This window comes from Taudactylus pleione, unplaced genomic scaffold (assembly GCF_031769625.1).
Source record: "Taudactylus pleione unplaced genomic scaffold, aTauple2 ptg000201l, whole genome shotgun sequence".
NCBI lineage: Eukaryota > Metazoa > Chordata > Amphibia > Anura > Myobatrachidae > Taudactylus > Taudactylus pleione.
In genome coordinates this window covers 6,943,658-6,969,858 of record NW_028284603.1, presented here as the reverse complement: position 1 = coordinate 6,969,858, position 26,201 = coordinate 6,943,658, and the positions used below count along the sequence as shown (strand labels likewise).

At 41.6% G+C, this 26,201-nt stretch overlaps 1 protein-coding gene across 5 annotated transcripts in view; it reads left to right on the top strand.

The window, feature by feature from the left end:
* Nucleotides 1–26,201, top strand: part of WDPCP (WD repeat containing planar cell polarity effector) — a 373,120-nt gene that overhangs the window by 205,931 nt on the left and 140,988 nt on the right. For all 5 annotated transcript variants that reach the window (XM_088477497.1, XM_088477498.1, XM_088477496.1 and 2 more), the window contains 2 exons: nt 4,266–4,454; nt 22,916–23,039. In XM_088477497.1, the coding sequence (XP_088333623.1) occupies nt 4,266–4,454; nt 22,916–23,039 (313 nt within the window). The remainder of the gene's footprint in view (nt 1–4,265; nt 4,455–22,915; nt 23,040–26,201) is intronic.

The following is a 26,201-nucleotide window of genomic DNA, read 5'->3' as shown; positions in this document are numbered from 1 at the left end:
TTGAAACCTTTGATGTAAATTTTAACAGATCACAAGAGCAACACTGTATGCATTTTGAATGCAATGTACATGCTGAATGCTTGTATGTGCTTTTGCCACAATTTTCATTATTGTTCATTGTTTGTCATAACTGATCTTTTCTGGTTGGGGTGAATTGACTCTGGAACAAGCAACATTTTTGTATCTAGGAGATGCAGGGAGATGAACGTCCTTTCTCAGACTTAATACACACTGTCCTCCTTCTTCCCACTCTAATCAGGGGATGTACTGTAGCTATTATCCCAGTTGTCGGGATGCCGGCACTCAGAATGCCGACGACGCAAACCAGACACCAGTCAGAATATTTACAGGCAGTTTTCACCAGCCGGCTGTAATTATAGGGGGTTGGTTAGGATTAGGGTCAAGCACTAGGTGGAGGGTTAGGGTAAGGCTACGGGGAAGGAGGGCTAGGGTGCGGGGAGGTTAAGGCGGCTATCCACTACTAGATATACAAACGAGAGCATGATTACGACGTGCTCTCGTTTGTATATATAGTGATGTGCCTAAACTGAACGATCACTCGTTCAGTCTAGGCAGCATGAGATCAAGACAGACCTCTCTGCAGCACACGGGAAGGGAAACAAACAGTCACAGCCTGATGACGCTGGACACTCACATGTTGTAAGTGTCCGGCGTCATCAGGCTGTGACTGTTTGTTTCCTTTCCCGTGTATTGCAGAGAGGTCCGGTGGCAGCAAGAAGAGAACAGTAGGTGCTCTCTATTGCTCCCCGTACATGCCGATCCTGACGGGCGATGATAGATGGCAAAAACGACCAGCGGGCACGCGCATCGCTGGTCGTTTTTGTCATTTACATGCCTGATTTGCGGGCAATTGTATGATAACAACGTCGTTATCGTGCAATCGCCTGCCAATATCGCCTAGTGGATACCCCCCTTTAGGCTTCTTTGGGAAGGTTAGGTTTAGGGATGCTGGAATTGGGATTCTGACCCACCGGGATCCTGAGCTCCGGCATTCTATACCCAATCCCTTATCAGAGGGTAACATATTTGAATACTAAGCTGGGCAGAATGATTTTTAATGAGATCTTCAGGTTACAAAAACAACAATTGCACTCTACTAATTTTTTGTCCACTCTAAATAGTTCCATTAGACAATTACAAAGGGAAAATGCAAAGTGTCTTTCGCTTTGTACATAGGGCCTGATTCAGAGATGTACGTTCATCTGATGGTTAGGGGTCTGCGCAAGAGCAGAATGGGTCCTGCGATTACGCTCGCAGACCCCTCCCAAGCCGCAGCATGCTTGACTTGCTGCAGCGTTTGGGGGGCAGAGCAGGGGTGAGGCCAAGGTCTGCGTCAGCGGACGCAGATTCCTGTCTTCTGAAGTGACTATCACCCGGTCAGGCTGCACGAAGCTTCAGCTCCCGCAGTCTGACCATAAGGAAAAACCACTGCGATCATGACGGTTGTGATGGTGTAAGGAGATGTCTCATACCTCCTTCTGTATTTGCATTAAGATGGACGGAATTGCAAAGCTGCTTGTGTGCGGCTCTGCAATTCCGGCCATCTCTGAATCAGGCCCATGGCCCTTATATAGTTTGCATGATGTTTTACAGAACATTAGATTTATTTAGTGCTGCATAAGACAAAACACTACTATAACAGTCCTATGAATCCCTTTACCTTTGTAGCTGTCCGTGTTCTGTCATTTCAGGCCTCAAGCCTCGTTTTCTCTGTCCCCTGTGACGTGACTCACAGCAGTTATTGTATAAAAAAAAAAAAGGCAAGGAAAAAAAAGGTCCTTGACTTTGCTATCTCCAGCACATTTGTGTTCTCACCCAGGCCAGAATACTCACAGTGCAGGGATTTAGAGGCCTTCCAGCTAATTGCCATCTTGTAAATTTAATTGGACTGCCTCCCTAGACGCTGTTCTTAAATCAATTAGGCTACAAGTTGGCTGTCACCTCTTTCTCCAAAGAAGTGCACTATCCAAGAGAGGTCAAGCATTTAAAGGGGGAAAGATGTTTCACCTCAACCATTGAGATTTGTCATGTTTTAAAATTCATTGTTTCATTGTTTACATTTAAATGAAGCATTTTCTGACAGTGAAAGATAGCCGTTTTTCCCCTACGATTCATTATTTCAGTCAGAATATACTTATATGGGTTCGTTACTGATTTTTTTTGGTTACGGTCTCCTCTCTGTTACTCTAATAAGGTTAAGCAGCGCTCTGACCGGACTGTTCTCGTTAATGAGATCAATTGACTTCTGGTGATGCATCAGCTGATAAATAATAAATCCCTTCCTTATTATTTTACAAACCTTGTGGTTTTTATCTTTGCCAACGAGAGCAAATACCATGAACAACTAAACTCCAACTAAAACCCATCTCTTTGATTGTTAGAGAGATGCGATGTCACTTGTTACACCATTTATGTAGAACAGATTGTTGCTTTATGGCTGAATTTCATGTCCTTGTCTCCTCCTTAACAATTTATGTCCCATTATGTAATATTAATTTGTTTCTCCTTTGTAAGCACCTCATGCCGAGTGCCTATGCTTATCTCTATAGTTATATATTATAATCTTTTAATATATATATATATACACACAGTGCCTTGCAAAAGTATTCACTCCCATTTTTACCTTTTTTGTTACATTACAGCCTGTAATTTATTTATTTTTTTTTATCTGAATTTTATGTGATGGATCTGCACAAAATAGTCTGATTTGGTGAAGTGAAATGAGAAAAATATATATTAAAAAGAATCTTTACAAATAAAATTCAGAAAATTGGCATGTGCATATGTACTCACCCCCTTTGCTATGAAGCCCCTCAAAAGTTCTGGTGCAACCAGTTACCTTCAGAAGTCACATAATTAGTGAAATGAAGTCCACCTGTGTGAAATCTAAGTGTCACATGATCTGTCAGTATAAACACACCTTTTCTGAAAGGCCCCAGAGGCTGCAACACCACTAAGCAAGAGGCATCACACCATGAAGACCAAGGAGCTCTCCAAACAAGCCAGGGACAAAGTTGTTGAGATGTACAATTCTGGGTTCGGTTATGAAAAAATATCCAAATCTTTGATGATTCCCCCGGAGCACCATCAAATCCATCATCATCAAATGGAAAGAACATGGTACCACAACAAACCTGCCAATAGAGGGCCGCCCACCAAAACTCACAGATTGGGCAAGGAGGGCATTAATCAGAGAGGCAGTACAGAGACCAAAGGTAACCCTGAAGGAGCTGCAGAGTTCCACAGCAGATACTGGTGTATCTGTGCATGTGACCACAATAAGCCGTACACTCCATAGAGCTGGGCTTTATGGAAGAGTGGCCAGAAAAAAGCCATTACTCAGTGATAAAAATAAGAACACATGATTTGAGTTTGCCAAAAGGCATGTGAGCGACTCCCCAAATGTATGAAGGAAGGTGTTCTGGTCAGATGAGACTAAAATTTAACTTTTCGGCCACCAAGGAAAACGCTATGTCTGGCGCAAACCCAACACATCCCATCACCCCAAGAACACCATCCCCGTAGTGAAACATGGTGGTGGCAGCATCATGCTGTGGGGATGTATTTCAGCAGCAGGGACTATGAAACTGATTTGAGTCGAGGGAAAGATGGATGGTGCTAAATACAGGGATATTCTTAAGCAAAACCTGTTTCAGTCTGCCTGTGATTTGAGACTGGGACGAAGGTTCACCTTCCAGCAGGACAATGACCCGAAGCCTACTGCTAAAGCAACACTCGAGTGGTTTAAGGGGAAACATTTAAATGTGTTGGAATGGCCTAGTCAAAGTCCAGATTTCAATCCAATTGAGAATCTGTGGTCAGACTTGAAGATTGCTGTTCACAAGTGGAAACCATCCAACATGAAGGAGCTGGAGCAGTTTTGCCTTGAGCAATGGGCAAAAATCCCAGGGGCAAGATGTGGCATGCTCATAGAGACTTATCCAAAGCGATTTGCAGCTGTAATTGGCTCGACAATGTACTGACTTTAGGGGGGTGAATAGTTATAAAAAAAAATCCACAACGTCACAGTTGTAGGCATGTTCTGTTAATGAAATGATGCACACCTTCAAACAATCCATTTTAATTCCAGGCTGCGAAGCAACAAAACATGAAAAATGCAAAGGGGGGGGGGTGAATACTTTTGCAAGGCACCGTATATATATTTATGTATGTTCAGACGGGTAAGTGGATCAATATTTTGTTTTAAGGTATTGCTAACATTGCCTGTGCTATTATTCTGAAAGGTGCTGTATCTAGAGGACAATTGGGCCCTGTGGAGATTATTTTGCAGTACCTCCGCCATGAAGAGGTTGATGAAGCCATCGCTATACTAAACTGCATGAACTGGAATACTGCCGGTCAGCAGTGCTATACCTGTCTGAGTGCCATTGTAAATCAGCTTTTAAGGCAGAAACTCACCCCAGAAAAAGAAGGTATGTTATTGTGTTTATTTCAAATCCACCTGTAATGCTTCTTCCATGACTTCTTTTTCAGTCTATACTTAATAGAGATAATCTTAGGTAAGCATCTCAAAATAATGCTTGTCATTCACTTATAGCAATATTGATTGTCTATATTAGAGTGTTGATTAGCAGGGCCGTAACTTGGGATGTGCGACCTCAACAGTGTGCAGAGCAATGTGGACGGCACTGTCACAGCCCCATGGCGCCTGCATGTGACTTGCCAGTAGCGCTGCTCACAGCAGCCTGGAAAGTGGCAGGCAGCCTACAGCCTGTAGAGCTGCCTGGAGGATCCTAAGGAGACTTGGTCAGTGCTTTACTTCCCAGGGACAGCAGCCCCGCCCCCTAGGTGTAACATCAACGTTTTTGGAGGCTGGCCAGCGCCGGGCACATTACCGCCATGTTACAGCGCTGTGGATTATTACTTTGTTTACAGGAATACTTGCTTGCAGTGTAAATGATCTGTGATCCTGAGCCTGTAGCGACACAATTGTGCCCACTCGTACGTGCAAGTGCATGGCTTTGCCGATCGAAATGGTGGCGACCGAGTCAAGGTTTCTTAAGTGTCATTTATTTATTTATTGTTTCTTTGTTTTTAAATCGGAGAATATATCTGTGATAAAGAATATGAATAGGGAAATAGGAAAAAAAAGTGAATCAAACAAAAGTAATAAAGTTGGGAAGGTTTATGTAAGTTGTTGCATAAGTATGGTCAGCAGATACAGGGCCTGATTCACAGTTGTACGCTAATGCAATCGCAGCTGCGACTTCGCACGGTTCGCAATTGCGAACATATGCTAATATTTCCAAAGCTTACCAGAGTATAGGAACGCTCGCTGCTGCCTTCTCCTATCCGTCCGACGGTGCGCGCCAGCGTAAGCAGCGGTAACATTGACGCAGCAAGTCTGACCTTACTCAAACACAACATTTCTCCTGACACACAGAGAACCCTCATGCTGTGATAGAGATCGTAGTGGCTAATTTACTGTATGCACGCCCATAAAACGCCATCTAAACGATCAGACACGCCTGCGTTTGACTAGCCACCCCCGTTACCTCCCCAAAACGCTGACTACCTGTCACTCACTTTGCAATTGAATCCTCTGTACGAGCATAATCACAAAAGAATCGCTGCTCGTGCACAGTGCGGCTTACACGCATGCGCAATGGCTAACAATCGCTCCATCTGTGGCATTGTGTACATCTCTGAATCAAGCCCACATTCGCTGATTATGTCAATATTTAACTAGACACTCACAGGGTGTTCTTGCATACGGACATTCTTCTCAGTGGTTCTATAGTTTGTTGTTTTTTCCGTAGCAGTAAGTGAGCTTAATAAGTATTAACGCAAGATATCACTGATATTGGCCATGACCTTGTAGCTGTATATCCAGGTATGAAAAGGTCATGTGAAACATCACACGTGTTTAGACAGCTCTACTTTAGGAGTGGTTGACACTGTGTAAAAAAAAAAAAAATGTTGTCCATTCTACGGCAATTTTGCATTGGCTGTTTTTACCTAGGGCTGTAAGGCCGCGCCCCCCCCCCCCCCCCACACACACACACACACACCCTTTCTTAAAATCCGCTACCCTCAGTGACTGCACTCAGGGCACTTGCAGTGGCTTCACATTGAAAGCACTTTCTGCTAATCACAAGAAGGACATGCAGTCCCAGGGAGAGTTTTTTTTCCCCTGGGACTACCAGTCTAAACCTCAATTAGCAGTGAGCTCTTCCAAAGGAAAGCCACTCCCCTGCCATCACCACAGGGAGACAGTCAATATCCCGGCGTGATGCTGTAAGTTTGCATATCTAGGGGCTGATTCTGAGTTGGGAGCAAAGGGAAAAAAGTAAGTAACTTTGCACCTGGACAAACCATGTTGAAATGCAAGGGGTGCAAATACATTTATTATTGTTTTTTGGTTTTTTTTGCATACTGGGTAAATACTGAATTCTTCTGCATTTAGCCCCTCAAATGCTGGGCAGCATTATGATTTGAGTTTGGACACGCCGTTTTCACATCTAAATCTCTCTGGACATTTTAAATCCCCCCACCTACTGTAGTACACTATGCTTTTGCCATGGTGCACAGCTGCTCTTTTTTGCTTTTGCTCCCATCTCTGTATCAGCCCCCCAGTGCTTTATAGTAAATTCTTGTTCAGAAAAAACCTTTTTAATAGTTTTAATAGTTCTGCAGGGAAACGGGCAGAACAATTCATAGTGGGTACAGGGAAACGGCTTTTGTGATTTTTTTTTTATCTTATTTGTTTTCTTAAAATAAGTTGATTACAGAGATTTATATGCAAATGACTTGGCTTTGGTATATATGTGCTGGCACCAGTCTTCAAGTATGTTAAAATTATATTGTTTGACTGTTTGTCCTTTTACATTCATGTCCTGTAGTATCAGCCAAACATCACTCCAATAGCCGTCGTATTTTCGCCAAAGACCAGCCCCACTTACTTCTAAACGCGCCAGTTCTGTAACTCTTCCCCAGTAGCTTGTTCTATAAATCTTTGCTCACTTTGCAAAATCGCTTGGTTTAAAAAATATTCCAATTTGTTAAATTATACTGACCCGAGGTTAAATAGTTACTAATGACATGATTTCATCATTTAACAAATCCACAAATTTGGGGGCATTTTTTAAAAAATGTTTAGCGTTAAATTATATATATATATATATATATATATATATATATATATATATAATATACACACACACACAAACTGTACAGTATTTTTTATTTATTTTTTAACTATACTTAAATTATACCTACACTTGCACTTCTTCACAGTCCTGCAAGAAGATCAGCCAGCAGTAGGGGCAATCCTGAGGATCACCATGACTCACTGCTGGCTGGGAGGGGTAGAGAGCAGGGAGAGGAGGGGCTGATGCAGTACAGTCAGTCCTTGTTAGTGGGTGATCCTATTAGGATCGCCGATCAGAGCCGCCAACCGGCAGTACCTTTCACCAAGGGGAGACGAGGGAAACTGCAGCTTCCCTGATCCCCTGATCCCGGGCTGCAGGTTGGCTGCCTTTACTGTCTTCCTGCAGCAGTGGGTGGAAGAATCACCCTTCTGTACCCCTGCTGTAAAGAGGAGTCTGGGGGGAGGTTCTCGGAGCAACTGAGGGGCAACTGGGTGGCGGCTGTTAGAAGGTAATAAGGCACCATATCAGATGTGACTGTGTTAGGGAAAGTGCAACTTTGCGTGTTAGCATCTGATGCGACCACGCTAGGCAACTGGTTAAGGCAGGAGCATATCAGCCAGGAGTTTTAAGTACCATAGCCTTTGGCGATGGGCATTTCAATGCAGCTACTGGTGGTGCAGTATGTTTGAAAAGAGGAGATAAGAGAGTCATGGTAGAAATCTTAAGGCAGTCAGCTGCCGCCTACACTGTGACTGTCCTTCACCATTTACATTAACCAAACCGACAAGAGTAAACCATGCAAATAGAATAAAGGCATGTAGCTTCATGCTCATAGAGATTAGAGGAGTGTTTTGACTGTGGCAATCACAGCTCCTCGATAATACTGTCATTGCATTGGGAAATGGGAAAGGCAAAAATCAAAACTCACTTAAGTGGGTGTGAAAATATATATTTACTTATATTTTTCAAAGTCTGACTTCCTTTCTTAGGACCAGTTATTTAGGGGTTTAGGTAGTTTTGTTTGTATTGAAGACACAGTATTTGACTGTTTACGTTGAAGAAAACTTAGATGACATTTTCAGTTAGACAAAATACCTTTCAATTAGGCAAGGACCAGTCATTTCCAATTTAAGGAAAGCCGTATCCGTGTACCAAATGGCTTTGGTGACCTTTGTAAAATATCATGTCTCCAACAAAATAGAATGTTTCTGTTACCCCGCATTGCAGAGCTACTCTGTGCAACCCACATCACACTATACGATTCCACCACACACAGCCCAAGCAGACCTTCATCTGAATGAAGTCCCCCTTCTGTGACACTCGAGCTGCATCTCCTAAACCAGATGTAGCTTATTGTAATGCTCAGAAAGCACGGATGTGTCCTCATACATCTAGCCTCAATACGCCACGCAGCGCAACTTGCCTGGCGTGAATGAGTTGCCAGGTCCCTTGGAACTTGGAATGAAAAAAAAGTGGCGGCTGCAACATTCTAGCACTGTTTATACAGATTCAGAGACTCAGTCGCAATTAGATATATAAGTGTCACATATCAAATTGATCAGCACAGTCTGCTGGTGCACGTTTTCAGTAAAAAAAGATATATGGCACTAGCAGAATCTCACGGGACCTGGTGCGCCGAGAGGGGCTTTTTAGTGTGACTACAGCAAAGATGTATAAGGACACATCTATATCATAGAGACAAAGGAACTTACATTTCATACTATAATCTCCACTTTGTCCTTTATCATAGCCCTGATGGTATAATAATGAGAGATTGTCACAACTTTTATTTTAACATTCCGTTTAAACATAATTGCCCTTTGGAAATGAGTTGCATTTTGTGTAGTAGAGAGTATGCCATTAAAAACCCATTTAACAAAATGTTAGCTAGTCAACGTTAATTCCCACTGTGCTTCCTAAACCACTGCTACTGCTGTATACTTATTACAGAGATGATAGCTCCATGACACCAATAGGGGTTTCATACGCAAACACATTTGTTTTCAGTGCCGAGTTATTATGTCTGAATCTAACAATTTTGAAATGCATGGTAATTTGTTTTCCTTTTTATTAGTGGAACCTAGCGAGCCCTTTTTATTTAGAGGGATGTGACAGTTATCTTTTGAGATCTCTCCTCCGTCAGCTTCAAGCTGAGTTTTCTAATGAATCTGTAACTATAGAAGTAGCGATTCTTATTCCATGTAGGTCAGAACATTCAACGACACAAAACATGCTGTCAAGAAATCAGCAAAGGCAAGGGAGCCAGCCTTGTTTTGCAGAAGAAAAAGAAACAACGGTATCCAACTCGCTTTTAATCTAAATTGACTGCTGCTTTAGTAAAAAATAAACAAAACAGAGACACAGTAGCGTTCAGCTGGTCTCACTGTTTACGGGCATGGTACAGAAAATTGTTAATTTATCACATATTTGACTTTGTACTTGGTTGTCTTAAGTTTTTGTTTCGGTGTACAAATATAACTTTTTTTATTATTTTAATTGTTGTCATTTATATTTTGGGCTTTTTTTTATTTGATTTTTTTAGAGTTGTTGTGTTTGTTTTCGTAGAAGTGTTTGTTGCATGTCCTGTTCACCCATCAACACTAATAACCAGTCACTAAACCATTTTTCTTTTCACACAGAGCAGCCAAGCCTCTATTGAGCCTCTACCTTCATGGGGCTCAGTTTCTACATTTTGCGTTCTGCTATTGCAACTTTCTCAACTGTCCCTGGTAACTTCTCAGCTAAAATTAATTGTGCTACCAACCAATGTAACAGGCATGTAAAGGTTTACTGGGAATCTTGGGACGGGATGTTGACAAGGAATGCCGTCAGGAAGCCGACTGTCTAATCCCGGCAAGGTACTAATGTCACCCCTGCCAGGCTGCCACTGTCGGGATTAGAACCGCCGGCCATGTGGCCGGAGGTAATTACATATTGATTCCGTTGACAAACAGTGGTTAGATATCTTGGAGAGCACTCGCAATGAATCCTTGTCCTCTAGCCACAAACATATGACCAGCTGCCTAGTATGCTTTCACTCCTCCATGTGCCTCAAAACAGCTGAGGCATTGACTCTAATAGACTTCTGAATCTGTCCAGTTCTAACTGGTGCCAGGATATTACCAGCAGATTCTTTAACGCCTGGAAATTATGAGGTGGAATTGCTGCAGATCGGACTCTTTTTTTTCAAACACATATCATATATGCTCAATTGGATTGAGAGCTGGTAAATTTAGAGGCCAGGGCAACACCTTCAACTATTCACCATATTTCACAAACCATTCTCAAACAATCGGTGCAGTGTGATAGGGTGCATTGTTCTGTTGCAAGAGTCCACTTCTATCTGAGAATACTGTTGCCATGAAAGCATGTACCTGGTTCGCAAAGATGTTTACGTAGGTGGTACATGTCCATTTAACGTCCGCATAAATTATTGGGCCCAGGGTTTCCCAGCAAAACAGTGCCCAAAGCACTACCTTCACAGCTTGTTTTCTTCACACAATGCATCCTGGTGCTATACCCTCCCTAGGTTTACGACACACACATAACCGATTGTCCACATGATGCAACAGAAAATAGGATTTATCAGCACATTCTTCCATTGATCCAAGGTCCAGATCCTATGCTCACATGCTCTCCTTGTAGGCGCTTTCATTGGTGGACAGGGGTTAGCATGGGCTCTTTGACTGGCCTGCAACTATCCAGGCCTATATGCAATAGGGTTCGGTACACTGTGTATCATAACACGTTACTCCCATTACCATCATTTCAATTTTCTGTGATTTGTGCTACAGTAACCATTTTGTTGGTTTGTACCTATGTTAACTTCTGTCATTGATTAATCTTAGACTCCCAACACCTTGTCAGCGGTTTGTAGTTTTACCCCTTTCCTCAGAACACTATCAGTAGGTACTCACCATGGCTGACCTTGCACACTCCACAAGCCTAGCCATTTTGGAAATGCTCTGGCTAAGTCATCCAGCCATTATGATTTTGAGCTTATCAAAGTCACTGAGATCTTCACCTTTGTACATATCTTTTGCATTTAGTACATTATCTATAATGTACCTATTGTCACCTGACGTTTAATATACCCCTAACTTTGACATGTGTCATTGTTATGAGATAGTCAGTGTCATTCTCAGGGGCGCAGCTAGACATATGGGGGCCCCATAGCTAAATTTCTACACATACATGTTCAACAATATGTGTAGCCGGTGTGTAGATAACACAATGATCTTAATATGTCTGTATATCATAACTTGTACAGTGGCTACACCAATTTGTGTGAAATGTGTTGGATTACCTCCTTCAGCTCTGTCAGTCAGTTATGCTACATTCACATATTATCCTTGGTGGGGATCTACGTTTCTGAACAGTAAGTGCAGCTACAAAATAATTGCTATATGTGTGCATACATTTTATAATATAACTTACAATTTAACTAGAACTGTGAATGTAGCATTTTGAATGATACATATTTTTATATTTCTCTGAATCTTCCGACTCGGAACAAGGCATGGCGTATCGTACCTTCGTAAAAGAATTTTACTAAGAAAATTATTGGTGCAAATATTCTTATTAGGTCTTTATTAAATAGGTTTGGGAAACTACCATATCTTCAAAACCTTTTTTTGGAACATAATTTCTAATCATTTCTCTGTTTCTAAAGAAGTGTAATATTAAAAGTATCATTAATCCTGGCTGGCACTCGAGTAATAGAGTCTCTTCATACTGTGTCTTTTACAATGTTCTGTCTGTGTTCTTTTCTTGATACCCTTGTATTCCTTTATTGTACACCTATGCCAATTTCTTTATTTTTTGTTAATTAAAACATTTTAAATTCATTAATGTCTGTAACAGGTTCCACACTCCCAAGTTCAAATGATTACCTGTCAAAGACATAAATGTACTATTGGGGTTTGGTAGAAAACTTGGCCCTTTCTACACCCCGTGGTTTCTGAATAGCATCCCAAATTTCCATATTATAATAAGTGTGTCCCTAAACACCTTATTGGTGAACATATACCCGACTAAAAATGTAACTATTACAGGTGTGAGCCATCATCTAGATTGTAAATTCATGAACGCAAAACATTTTAGAAATAGATAAAAAAATATATATATTCCATTAAGTGTGTCAGCGGTAAATAATTCATAATCCTAGAATAGTTCTAAGGGGCCCATTTTTAAAAATATTTACAAATTCCCCGAAATCTTTAGTTCCTTATCACCATTTGCAGTAATTTTGTACCATGTTTTGGGTTGGCCCATGTTGGGACAGATCCTCCAGTTATACTACATATGCGCAGGCTTTGGTGTACTGTAAGAGCCAGAGGAGGTTGAGGAATCCAAATATACTCCTCTTTGCACTCCAGACCCTTTCCCAATAGGTAGGAGCAGAAAGAAGATGACATTCGCTACCAGAGTCAAACTCCAGGTTGAAAAAGCGCACAACCACAATTTCCCCATACACTGTAGGTGTCTGCAATGGGTTGGGTATGGGATGCCAGCGCTTGGGATCCCGGACGTCAGAATCACGACAGGGTTAGGATACCAACACTTTGCGGTCAGTATCCTAACCCTCCCCACTGCCTAAACCTAACCCCCCCTCGCCCTAAACCTAACCCTCCCCCCTTAGTGCCTAGCTTTCCTCCTAGTGCCTAACCCTGCCCCTAACCCCAGTACTTACTGTTAGCACTGGGATTCTGACAGGTATCAGGATTCTGGTGCTGGTATTCCAAGCGCCGGCATTCCGACTGTCGGTACAGGTATTAAGACCGCATCCCATCTGCAATATCCACTGCATTACTATCTTAATAAATACGGATGTTACTTAGAATTGCGATTTACCGCCGGCCGCATGGCTGCGGCAGCCCAGCAGGGGTGAAAATCTCGATCGTCAAAAGGTAAATATTCACTAACCTAATTCTACCCTTTAACCCTCCCTTAGGGGTGCCTAACCCTATCCTCCCCCCCAAGTGCCTAACCCTAATCCCCCCCAACTGCCTAAACCTAACCCCCCCTTCCCTGCAGCCTAAATCTAAGTCCCCTGGGGGTGTGCCTAACCCTAACCTCCCCCCGGGGGTGCCTAACCCTAACTCTCCCTTCCCCTAGCCTAAACCTAACCTCCCGGGGGGGTGCCTTCGATCGTTAAACCGGGTGTCAGGCTCCCGACGTAGGTCTAATGACAGGCGGCAGGATTTCGACACCTGTCATTAGTGCCTTGCCGGGATTAGACAGTCGGGAAGCTGGCGGTTGGGATTACGTCCATCGGCTTCCCGATTATCTGGGCTGGATACTTTACTAAATAGGTCCCTAATCCACTTCAATCTCCTTTTGCACTCTTTGGAGCATGTCAAATGAGAGTGGTCATCAGCATAAAGATTAAATAAAAGACCAAAGTGTTATATTAGGAAGTGGTCGAGTCATTCCATAAAGCCTGATATTTTGGATTCTCAAATATTTTTCACGAAGTAAAACATGTATACAGGCTAGTCAATCTCATATGGCTATAGAAGGATGAAAAACTCACATTTCTACAAAAACCATGTATTAAATATAATATAGTCAATATCCTACAAACAAGCAAAGTGTATACTCTGCACTAAGCTACACAAAAGAGAGCCATTCATAATAGACCACATCCTGGCATAGAAATACAGTGTTGTTAGCAGTCAATGTGAGACAGGCTGCTTCAATGGCACTAGCAGACAAAACAACATATCATGCAGAGTTTAAAGTTGAGTCAGTAGTGAGATGCAAGTATTTTAAGAGTAGCTGCCAAAATAACAAGTCGGAGGGTTTTAAATCTCTTGTATCAGAAATGAGATGTAGCCCCTGTTTTTCTTAGCAGCTATTACAAGGCGTAAGCTGGAGACGCACTTGTATCAGCAACAGGGTATTGTATTGCTTTTTAGTTCTGTTAATCTTGATCTTTTTAAACAAGGGTCTATATTAAAGGGAAGCTAACCCTATTTTTTATCCCTTTGTATAATGTTATATAGCATTTGATATATATATATATATATATATATTCACACACATACATACAGTCAGATGCATAAATATTGGGACATTGACAGAATTCTCATATTTTGGCCTCTATTCACCACCACAATGGCTTTAAAATGAAACAAACAAGATGTGCTTTAACTACAGACTTTCAGATTTAATTTGAGAGTATTTACATCGAAATCGGGTGAACGGTGTAGGAATTACAACAGTTTCTAAATGTGCCTCCCACTTTTTAAGGGGCCAAAAGTAATGGGACTATCAACTCAAAAGCTATTTCATGGACAGGTGTGGGCTATTCCCTCGTTATTTCATTATCAATTGAGCAGGTAAAAGGTCTGGAGTTGATTCTAGGTGTGACATTTGCGTTTGGAATCAGTTGCTGTCGACTCTCAATATGAGATTCAAAGAGCTGTCACTATCAGTGAAGCAAGCCATCATTAGGCTGAAAAATCAAAACAAACCCATCAGAGAGATAGCAAAAACATTAGGTGTGGCCAAATGAACTGTTTGGAACATTCTTAAAAAGAAAGAACGCATCGGAGAGCTCAGCAACACCAAAAGACCCGGACGACCACGGAAAACAACTGTGGTGGATGACAGAAGAATTATTTCCCTGGTGAAGAAAAACCCCTTCAAAACAGTTGGCCAAATCAAGAACACTCTCCAGGAGGTAGGTGTATATGTGTCAAAGTCAACAATCAAGAGAAGACTTCACAAGAGTGAATATAGAGGGTTCACCACAAGATGTAAACCATTGGTGAGCCTCAAAAACAGGAAGACCAGATTAGAGTTTGCCAAACAACATCTAAAAAAGTCATTACAGTTCTGGAACAACATCCTATGGACAGATGAGACAAAGATCAACTTGTACCAGAGTGATGGGAAGAGAAGAGTATGGAGAAGGAAAGGAATTGCTCATGATCCAAAACATACCACCTCATCAGTGAAGCATGGTGATGGTAGTGTCATGGAGTGGGCATGTATGGCTGCCAATGGAACTGGTTCCCTTGTATTTATTGATGATGTGACTGCTGACAAAAGCAGCAGAATGAATTCTGAAGTGTTTCGGGCAATATTATATGCTCATATTCAGTCAAATGCTTCAGAACTCATTGGACGGCGCTTCACAGTGCAGATGGACAATGACCCGAAGCATACTACAAAAGCAACCAAAGACTTTTTTAAGGCTAAAAAGTGGAATGTTATGCAATGGCCATGTCAATCCCCTGACCTGAATCCGATTGAGCATGCATTTCACTTGATGAAGACAAAACTGAAAAATTCCCCAAGAACAAGCAGGAACTGAAGACATTTGCAGTAGAGGCCTGGCAGAGCATCACCAGGGATGAAACCCAGCGTCTGGTGATGTCTATGCGTTCCAGACTTCAGGCTGTAATTGCCTGCAAAGGATTTGCAACAAAGTATTAAAAAGTGAAAGTTAGATTTAAGATTGTTTAGTTTGTCCCATTACTTTTGGCCCCTTAAAAAGTTGGAGGCACATTTAGAAACCGTTGTAATTCCTACACCGTTCACCTGATTTGGATGTAATTACCCTCAAATTAAATCTGAAAGTCTGCAGTTAAAGCACATCTTGTTTGTTTCATTTCAAAGCCATTGTGGTGGTGAATAGAGGCCAAAATATGAAAATTCTGTCAATGTCCCAATATTTATGCACCTGACTGTATATTTATAGTCAGGTGCATAAATATTGGTACATTGACAGAATTTTCATATTTTCGCCTCTATTCACCGCCACAATGGCTTTGAAATGAAACATACAAGATGTGCTTTAACTGCAGACTTTCAGATTTAATTTGAGGGTAATTACATCCAAATCAGGTGAACGGTGTAGGAATTACAATGGTTTCTAATATGTGCCTCCCACTTTTTAAGGGGCCAAAAGTAATGGGACAAACTAAACAATCCTAAATCTAACTTTCACTTTTTAATACTTTGTTGCAAATCTTTTGCAGGCAATTACAGCCTGAAGTCTGGAACGCATAGACATCACCAGACGCTGGGTTTCATCCCTGGTGATGCTCTGCCAGGCCTCTACTGCTAATGTCTTCAGTTCCTGCTTGTTCTTGGGGCATTTTCCCTTCAGTTTTGTCTTCATCAAGTGAAATGCATGCTCAATCGGATTCAGGTCAGGGGATTGACTTGGCCATTGCATAACATTCCACTTTTTAGCCTTAAAAAACTCTTTGGTTGTTTTTGCAGTATGCTTCGGGTCATTGTCCATCTGCACTGTGAAGCGCCGTCCAATGAGTTCTGAAGCATTTGACTGAATATGAGCATATAATATTGCCCGAAACACTTCAGAATTCATTCTGCTGCTTTTGTCAGCAGTCACATCATCAATAAATACAAGGGAACCAGTTCCATTGGCAGCCATACATGCCCACGCCATGACACTACCACCACCATGCTTCCATGAGGTGGTATGTTTTGGATCATGAGCAGTTCCTTTCCTTCTCCATACTCTTCTCTTCCCATCACTCTGGTACAAGTTGATCTTTGTCTCATCTGTCCATAGGATGTTGTTCCAGAACTGTAATTGCTTTTTTAGATGTTGTTTGGCAAACTTTAATCTGGTCTTCCTGTTTTTGAGGCTCACCAATGGTTTACATCTTGTGGTGAACCCTCTATAGTCACTCTTGTGAAGTCTTCTCTTGATTGTTGACTTTGACACATATACACCTACCTCCTGGAGAGTGTTCTTGATTTGGCCAACTGTTGTGAAGGGGTTTTTCTTCACCGGGGAAATAATTCTTCTGTCATCCACCACAGTTATTTTCCGTGGTCTTCCGGGTCTTTTGGTGTTGCTGAGCTCTCCGGTGTGTTCTTCCTTTTTAAGAATGTTCCAAACAGTTGATTTGGCCACACCTAATGTTTTTGCTATCTCTGATGGGTTTGTTTTGATTTTTCAGCCTAATGATGGCTTGCTTCACTGATAGTGACAGCTCTTTGGATCTCATATTGAGAGTCGACAGCAACTGATTCCAAATGCAAATGTCACACCTAGAATCAACTCCAGACCTTTTACCTGCTTAATTGATAATGAAATAACGAGGGAATAGCCCACACCTACCTGTCCATGAAATAGCTTTTGAGTTGATAGTCCCATTACTTTTGGCCCCTTAAAAAGTGGGAGGTACATATAGAAACCATTGTAATTCCTACACCGTTCACCTGATTTGGATGTAATTACCCTCAAATTAATTCTGAAAGTCTGCAGTTAAAGCACATCTTGTTTGTTTCATTTCAAAGCCATTGTGGTGGTGAATAGAGGCCAAAATATGAAAATTCTGTCAATGTCCCAATATTTATGCACCTGACTGTATAGTCAGAATTTTGAAAAACCTGCACCTACCACATGAGAGGCCCACCTAAGCTCACACCCATGAGGGTGTAGGTGGCAGATGACGTCTATCCTTCTGTACTGGGGCAGGTTTACAAAAAAGTTGTTTTATGCTATCTATGTATTGACTTGTATTGTATTTTGTTTTATATATATTTACCTCTGTTGATATACAAAGAATAGAATATTCAGGTATAAGAATTATGGGCTGCCATAGGGCTTTTAATGTATGAGTAATATCCCAAACATAAACAAAGGGTGATTGGAAGAGTAACTAGACGGTTGTGTTTGATCAACAGCTAATATTGCAACAAATCCCCCTAAATTTGTTTTTAGGACTTGCTGAAAATGTTGCTTGTTGTGCCGGCATGTGTAGTTCTGCAACAGCTGGACTGCCACAGTTTGCCTACTGTGGCACTGTGCATGCGCAAACCGTTATCCTTCATGTCAGTCATATGTCAGTAAAAGTCCTTCTCACTACCCCTGCCAGAGAACTGCACAGAATAACCACCGTCTGTTATGTGTCTCACCTTAAATTATTGCTGCAACAGTAATTGCCATGGCCGCTCTAAATAAATGACCAGCGCGGTATCGGTAATCCCCTGCTTAGTTGCACTAAATAAATTACAAGCAACACATGTACACCTGCATATATTCTGACTTCCGGTCACAGATGCATTTACCCATAAAATGTCAATGTAGACGTTTTGATTAATGCAGTATATGGACGTGCTAATTTTATCAAAGTTCATATTTAAATTGTCGACATTTTGATTAGGTTCAAATGTGGACAGGTAAAATGCCGACATACCTATATTTTGATAGCAGGGTACACCATTGTATGCAGTTAACTATAGTGTGACTGGTACCTTCTAATAACTGCAATACAAACTTGACTTTCATTTAATATATAGATTTCAATACCATTCTATGTGTTTAAACAGATGTCGCTATGTTTTTTTTTTATGTGACCAAAATGTAATAGGTGGGAAATAGTATAGGCTTTGTCCTAAATGTAATGCTATGGTCAGTTTGTCATTTCATCGTAATAAAATAAATATGGGCTTCATGTTCCTGCAACCTTACAACATTATTAAAGCAACAGGCTGATAATACTTTTGGCATGCTAATTACAATCAGGCTGATACTACTGTTATGTTAATTGCAATCATGCTGATACTACTGTTGGCATGCTAATATCAATAGTCTTAGCATGCCAACAGTAGATCCTGATAGGTTGTCATACCATCACATTGCAGTACGTCAAGATTTGTTGTATCAAATATCTAAAAAAAGGAGAAGATATTGTGGGTCAATTGATCGTTCCTAAGGCATATATAAGAACCTGGCTAATGGTCACATAACTGCAGGACATCTAGGGCTAGGGGCATTTTAAAAGAGGAGGGGGCCCGTGTGCAGACTCAGTGTGTGCCCCAGTGCAGTAGATTCTGGCTTAGTGCCAGAATCAAGTGCAAGCGCGGATCTCCGGGAAAATGACGCCTGTGTCGCTTTCCCAGGGACAGCAGTACTGTGCATGAGCGAGTCATCTGGAAAATGGGCGCCGACATTTTTCCAGTGATGTTTGCTGCTCTGCAGCACCGGCCAGGCACTGCAGAGCAGAACTCAGGAGACTACGGACAGGTAAGTATAAGACTATATGAATGCAAGGTGTGCGGTGTGGGCACCCCTGGACCCAGGGGTCTGTGTGCCCCGCACACACTGCAGCCATTATAGACATGCCCCATGGTTTGGTTGGATCAGAATAAAGTCTGCCTGGTGGAATCTGTATATTTTAGTGGTAATGGATTATGCTACCACATACCCGGAAGCTAAACCATTGCTCAATACGTCAACAAAGACAGTTGCTAGATAACTAGCACACAAGCAGAGTGGGAATATCTAAGGATATTCTAACTGATCAGGGTATCATTTTATGTCTAGAATCATGAGAGTTGTGCCACCTGTTTAAGGTTACTCATCCCAAGGACCTCTGTGTATCACCCTCAGACTGATGGCTTAGTGGAGAGGTTTAACAAAACTATAAATATGTTAAAGAAAGTGGTGGATAAAGATGAGAAAGATTAGGATCATTTGTTACCATATTTAATGCTGGTTAGTAGAGAGGTTTCACATTCTTCAACAGGGTTCTCACCTTTTGATATGCTGTATCGGAGACATCTGGATTTTACTGGGGGGCTGCAGCCCTGCAGCCCCTAGGTAATATATGCCACTGGTCCCCTGTACTGTATTTGTCAGGAGTCTTCAACCTTGGCTCTCCAGCTGCTGTGGAACTACACATCCCAGCATGCACTGCCATAGTTTTAGCATGCTGTTATATCAAAAAGGTGGCAGTGCATGCTGGGATGTGTAGTTCCACAGCAGCTGGAGGGCCAAGGTTGAAGACCCCTGGTATATGTGCTTGTTGTACTGCCTATATTTCAATTTAATTGCTGGATATTGCAAGAGACATGGGAGGGGCAACCCAGTCCTTATAAAATTGTTAGTGAGCATGTTTCTCAGATGCAGGAAAGAATAGCTGCAGTGGTGCAGATACTGAGAGAACAGGCCCAACAGGCATAACTAACGGTATACAATCGCAATGCTCTGTTACACGCACCTTTGTTTCTGGGGACAGAGGGCCTGATTCAGACCCGCTCGCAAGCGGGTCGATGTTGGCCCAGTGCGCACGACGGACCCGGCGCTGTCGTGCGCATGCGCGAGACACGGATAGGGGTGGTGGGCGTGCCGGTGGCGTGGCTGGCCAGATGGGGGCGTTCCCATTGGAACGCCTACCGTTTGGGGCCGGCCCCACTGACATCACAAGTGATGTCAGTGGAAGTGCTTTCGGCTCTGATAGAGCCAAAAGCACTCCAGGGCTTGCGGCAACGAGACCCTACCACAAGGGTCTCGTCGCAAGCCCGATGGTTGCGATGGTCTTGACCATCGCGACAATCTTCCTGGCCGCTCGCTATAGCTGTGGGTGGTCAACCACAGCTATACGAGCAGCCAGGAGGCCGCGCTAAAAATTCAGAAGGACGGCCCTGATTCAGAGCGAGCGCTCTGCCAGAGTGTCTGGCTCTGAATCAGGGCCAGAGTGTGTATTTTGGTTTCCACGTTAGAAAGTACATTTTTGGGAAAGTGGCGAGCACCATTTAAAGTCATAGAAAAAGTGGGTGAGTTTAATTAAAAACTGTACCAGCCTGAGAAAAGAAAGGCAGAATAGATCTACCATGTAAATCTTATAAAACCTTGGAAGGATAGAATCGTTCTGTTAGCCACACTGGTCCCTCCAATTGCCAAAGTGCCTTTGGTTCCCGAAGTAACAATAGTCACAGTATAAGGCTAAATAATTTCTTGTAAGAAATAAAGATTTGTTTTCTGACATACCTGGTAAAACAACATTCATTAAACATGACATAATCACTGAACACGAGGTTAAGGTTAACCTAAAGGCCTATAGTATACCAGAAGCCCAAACGGAATCGATATCTAAAGAAATGTAAAAAATGTTTGAGTTGGATATAATTGAAGAATCACATAGTGAGTAGTCAAATTCCATTGTACTCATTCCAAAACCTGACGAAAACTTGTGCTTCTGCAATGATTTCTGTCATTTGACTAGTGTGTCTAATTTTGATGCCTACCCAATGCCTTGTGTGGATGTAGTTATTGAAAGCATGGGAACAGCATGGTATTTAACCACTCTAGAATTAACCAAAGGATACTGGCAAGTGTAGTTGACAGACAAGGCAAAAGAATAGATAGCTTTTTCTGAATGGAGGGTCTGTTCCAATATAAGATGTTGCCATTTGGGCAACATCTTATGTTCAATCACTGCCGGACTGTGTGTGGGATTGCAGACCAGTACTGCACATGCATAGTACAGGTCAGGCGAATGCACATATTTCCGATAATCGGGAATCTGCGTGATCCCTGTCACTGCATCTGCAGCTGAATTCACCCCCTAAAATCACTCTGCAGACCAACATTGAAGACCATGTCTAGCAGGGCTGCCATCAGAGGAGGAATGTCGGGACTGTAGTCCCGGACAAAAGGGAGCCCGTCCGCAGTGGCATTGTGTAACTGTTATCAATCTCCGTATGATAAGCTTTGCCAAGATCAAAGATTGTGGATTGATTAAGCTGTCTGCCACAGTCTGAATGTATCGAGTGCTGAGCTGCTCATGAGCCCGCCAGGCATTCTGCTAAGACCCCCAGGGTGGCTGCTGTAAAATGAGTCAGTGAGTGAAATGCTAATACTGCACAGTGTTTAATGTCAAAGTTTATCATGCAACCACTGGGCTGACTAACTCCTTATTTTATGTATGTGGCTGTTTGGAAAGTTATATAACACAGTGCTTTGGAAGAGAGGAGACTGTGACAGTGTGTGTATGAAGCCTACTCCTCAGCCCCAGAACCTGTGTACTTTGAGTGTCCCAGTTTTATAGTATTGTGTGACAGTGTGTGGCCCTGACCAAGTTCAAACCTTGGCAAAATCCTAATCATGATCAAACTACACCACTACGCCAAATTTGGTGGAGTTAGGTACTAAACTCTGGCTGCGCATAATGGACAGACAGACTCACACTCTCTTGTTTATTATATAGATATAGACAAATGAGCCGGCATTCCTTTGCTAGTGTAGGTGATTACATCTGGTGCCCTCCAAAGATTACCTCCTTGCAAGGACAGGACTAGCATTTGTGTTGGTGGCACTCTAGACAACTTGTACTGATCGCACTAAGCACCTTTTGCTTATCAACATTTCAGAACTATAATTCAAAGAACAGCAAATAATAGGCAGGAAAAAATAAGGAATACCTGTTTTATATAATGACGGGAGAGAGAGTATACAAATATTTCACCATAGCCATTGATATTGTGCGTCATGTCATCTGTCTAATAATACATTTCAGCAATATCCTGATACTCTAAAGCTGGGTACACACCATGCGATGGTACGACCCAGTGTCAGCGTAACGATACATTGCTTTTTCTACACACTGCATGCTCTGTTGTATGACGGTGAGATGTATTGTAACATGCTGTATGTAGCTACACTGCATTGTTCATTGCATTGTCCCATCTGATGTGCAGGACATCAGATGGGATGAATCGATGAGCAACGAATCGGGCGTACACACTATGCATGTGTACGATATATCGTCTGTGATGGCACAATATATCTTATAATGTATCATATAGTGCCGTACCCAGCTTTCGATATATCAGAACGTTGAATAAAATAGAAGGGGGGGTTAAGCTACATTTTTTCTCTTGGGATTCTGGTCTCTGTATTGTTTTTACTGACTTTTAGGGTTTTTTCATGTTGTAGGTTGTATTGGCATTTCTGTTCAGTAGTGTTGCATGCCATTTTAATAGCTGTTATGTTGTTTAAACCACAGCTCAATTGGAAGCCTGCCTTGGAACATTTTATTCACCAGCCCGACCACTCCTTGACGTCATTATACTGGAATACAGAGATCCCATAAGTAGATATGCCCGAAGATTTTTCCACCATCTTCTGAGGTAAATCATCTTTTATACATTGGGTAGATTAGTCCAATTGTGTACAGCTGCAAAACACTGTGATTCCATCATAAATATTTTCATACGCCAGTCATCTTAGGTAACATTTAAAAAACAATCAACACAAACCACCATTGCCTACAGTTGGTGGAAAGTGTCATCTTATTGGCCGAACCAATACTCCTCAGAATGCCACAAGAATGTGGGTAATAAAGTGCCATAGTAACGCAATACTGCAAACGTGCACAGTACAGTAGCCATCATTAGTGACAGCTGTCACTGGTCATCTGTCCTAACATGTATCCACCTGAGTGATGATGTTATTTATTATTATTATTATTATTATTATTATTATTATTATTATTATGTGCTTGTAGACTGTGACTAAAACGATAAAGTTGGTGCCCTCCTTAGACCGCTCTGAAATGCTAATACCTAACATGCAAAAGGGTAGGAGTTGTTATACATGTTGTATATACACTTAGACTGTTCTGTGTCATACGCAATGTTTCTCAATGGTGAAAAACTCCATCTGTGGGAGGGGTTTAGTTGTGGCTCAGGCCTCGGGCTGCTGCGGCTCTACCAGTGCACTATCATGGACACACTTTACAAAGAATCATGTTAAAAATGAATATATACATTTCAGTTTCTTAATTCATTCATAAATTGGGGATGCTACAAAACCTTACGTTTTTCAATTATAATTGTTATTGCCAAGTAAAGATCAGTTATAAACGGGTAAATAATAACTGTCTCCATTGACGTCTGGCTGATATTGCAGTTTATTTCACAAGATGAACATAGTAACAACACAACGCATGACATCCCAACAGTACAACAATATAACATCTAAACAACATAAAACATGAATTTAATGTTATATCATCTTTTTTATTATTACATAATTTTATAATATAAGTGCAACAACCAATACGGCATCATCTACTACATGTCAAGGTTAGTAACTTGGTTTATCATCATTCCAATTTAGCAAAAGAAGGACTTATGCATTAAAGCTGTCAGTAAATATTATTACTGTTAAATACAATTAACAGGGTAATTAATCAGTGGTTTGAAGGCAGACCCTTAAAGCAACTTTAATCAGCTAGAAGACAACTTTGTCGGAATGTATCTGCTGCAGGCTAGATTTTTGTTGATAGTTCTCACCTCTTTACTTTAAATGATAATAACTGTTGTAAAACTGTCAGAAGAAATTAAGACCTCAGGCAAAAGTTTCCAGAAAAAAAAAAAAATATATATATATATATATATATATATATATATATATATGTGTGTGTGTGTGTGTATATATATATATATATATATATATATATATATAATATATTTGATATTTATATATAGGGCAAAATTTACTAGGCCGTGGTTTCTATTCTATTCTAAACCCCAGGGGTTTGGTTGCGGTTTTGCAGCGGTTTATAAATGACAGCCCTGTTCTATTCTATTTTAAAATGTTTAGAATAGAATAGAAACCGCCTCCAAACCGCCGGGGTTTAGAATAGAATAGAAAACGCCGTCATACTGCCGCTTAGTAAATTTTGCCCATAGAGTTTTGTACCTCTTCTGACTATTCACATTGCACAGACAACACAATAATGAACCTGTTTCATATCTATGTATTTTGTTTTATTCAGACATATGGAAAATATATAAAAGAGAGCATGCGTACTTCTTTTTGTGTCTTTCTTTATTGGCTCAGTTGAATGACTCAAAAAATGTTCATTAATGGAAAAAGTGCATCCAACTACCGGCTCAAAACCGCACCACACATCGGCACTCAAGCCGCATCACCGACTCTCCAGCCACACCATCGGGTCTCTGGTAGCCTCATTGACGCTTCCTGTTCGAAACTCCTCACCTTACCACTGGATCCCATCAGACAGCCGCTACTATCCCGAGTATTAAGTCCAGGAGGCCACCTAAGTACCGGTGAATGTCTTTAGTTCTAAGGGAACAACGGGTGGCTGTTAGTGGCGGAAGAACTCGCTAGCCGGGTTCTAGGGGGCTTACTCAGAGAAGTCCTTGGGATTCGTAACACCATGGCCAAATAGATACAGATTTTCTTGTAGGATTGTTGTTTCCAAAAATATTTGGATTGTGGCTTGATAAACAGCTGAGAGCAATTTAAAAAATATTGACAGCAATATATATATTGACACCAGAATATATAGCAAGTTGATATTGGCAATCACCACTATGTTAAATTACCGTCCAATTGTTCAGTCAACGTTCAGAATCAGACAGAGGTATGAGTTTGCCAAACCAAAACCAAAACATGTGGGAATTCTTAACCTGATTTGTTCCTGAACCAGAATGAAGTCTGACAATCAGCAGCTGTTCACACAGTTCGGTTCTAAATTTCCTTTAAACTTTGAATTCATTAATAATTTCATTTATTTTCTCTACTCTACTTTGAGTCTGATTCACATTTGTACGTAGTAGCACAGTCGCTGCGTCTTTGTACTCGGCGGCTGTGCTCTAATATGCAAAAGCAGCACGATGCATCTGGTGTAAATCGACGCCTCCAGCATTCTTCTATGATCAACAGCTGCGTTCCGAAGACCCAGCCATTGGATCACTTGCGTGAACATTGGCCATCTTAGTGACCTTCATGTTACTCAGGATGGCCAGTCAATCTGCGCCAGAAGCCTCCTCCATTTTGTGGAACGGACCCGGTCGCTGCCCCCTTCGCGCCCCCAAAAGACTGCAGACTGTCATTTAATCTGCAATTTTGAGGACACTGCGGACAATCACACAGGACCCATTGTATTCTACACATGCGCAGAACGGGTCCTGTGCGTGCACACATGCCCCAGAATCTGATTTGTACGTAAACCGTCATGTTTGCGCTCAAAGCCGAATCAAGCCCTTTGTTTCAATTACTGTATTAGAATATATCTGCCAAGAAATTAGACATGCAAACAAAATGGAATTAGCAATGTGTTAGTCCTGTTGCGTAAAGAAAATAGCAATAGCTATGCGTCAAGAAAAGACATGGGTTTCACCATAAGTAGCAGTCCTATTTTTTGACTGCAGAAAATGGATAAACCCCTCCTGTACAGCTTTATTTATACTGGAGTTTATTAATATTTATTTTTGTATTTATTTTTCCTAAAACAATCCAAATAAAAAACAGCTGAAATG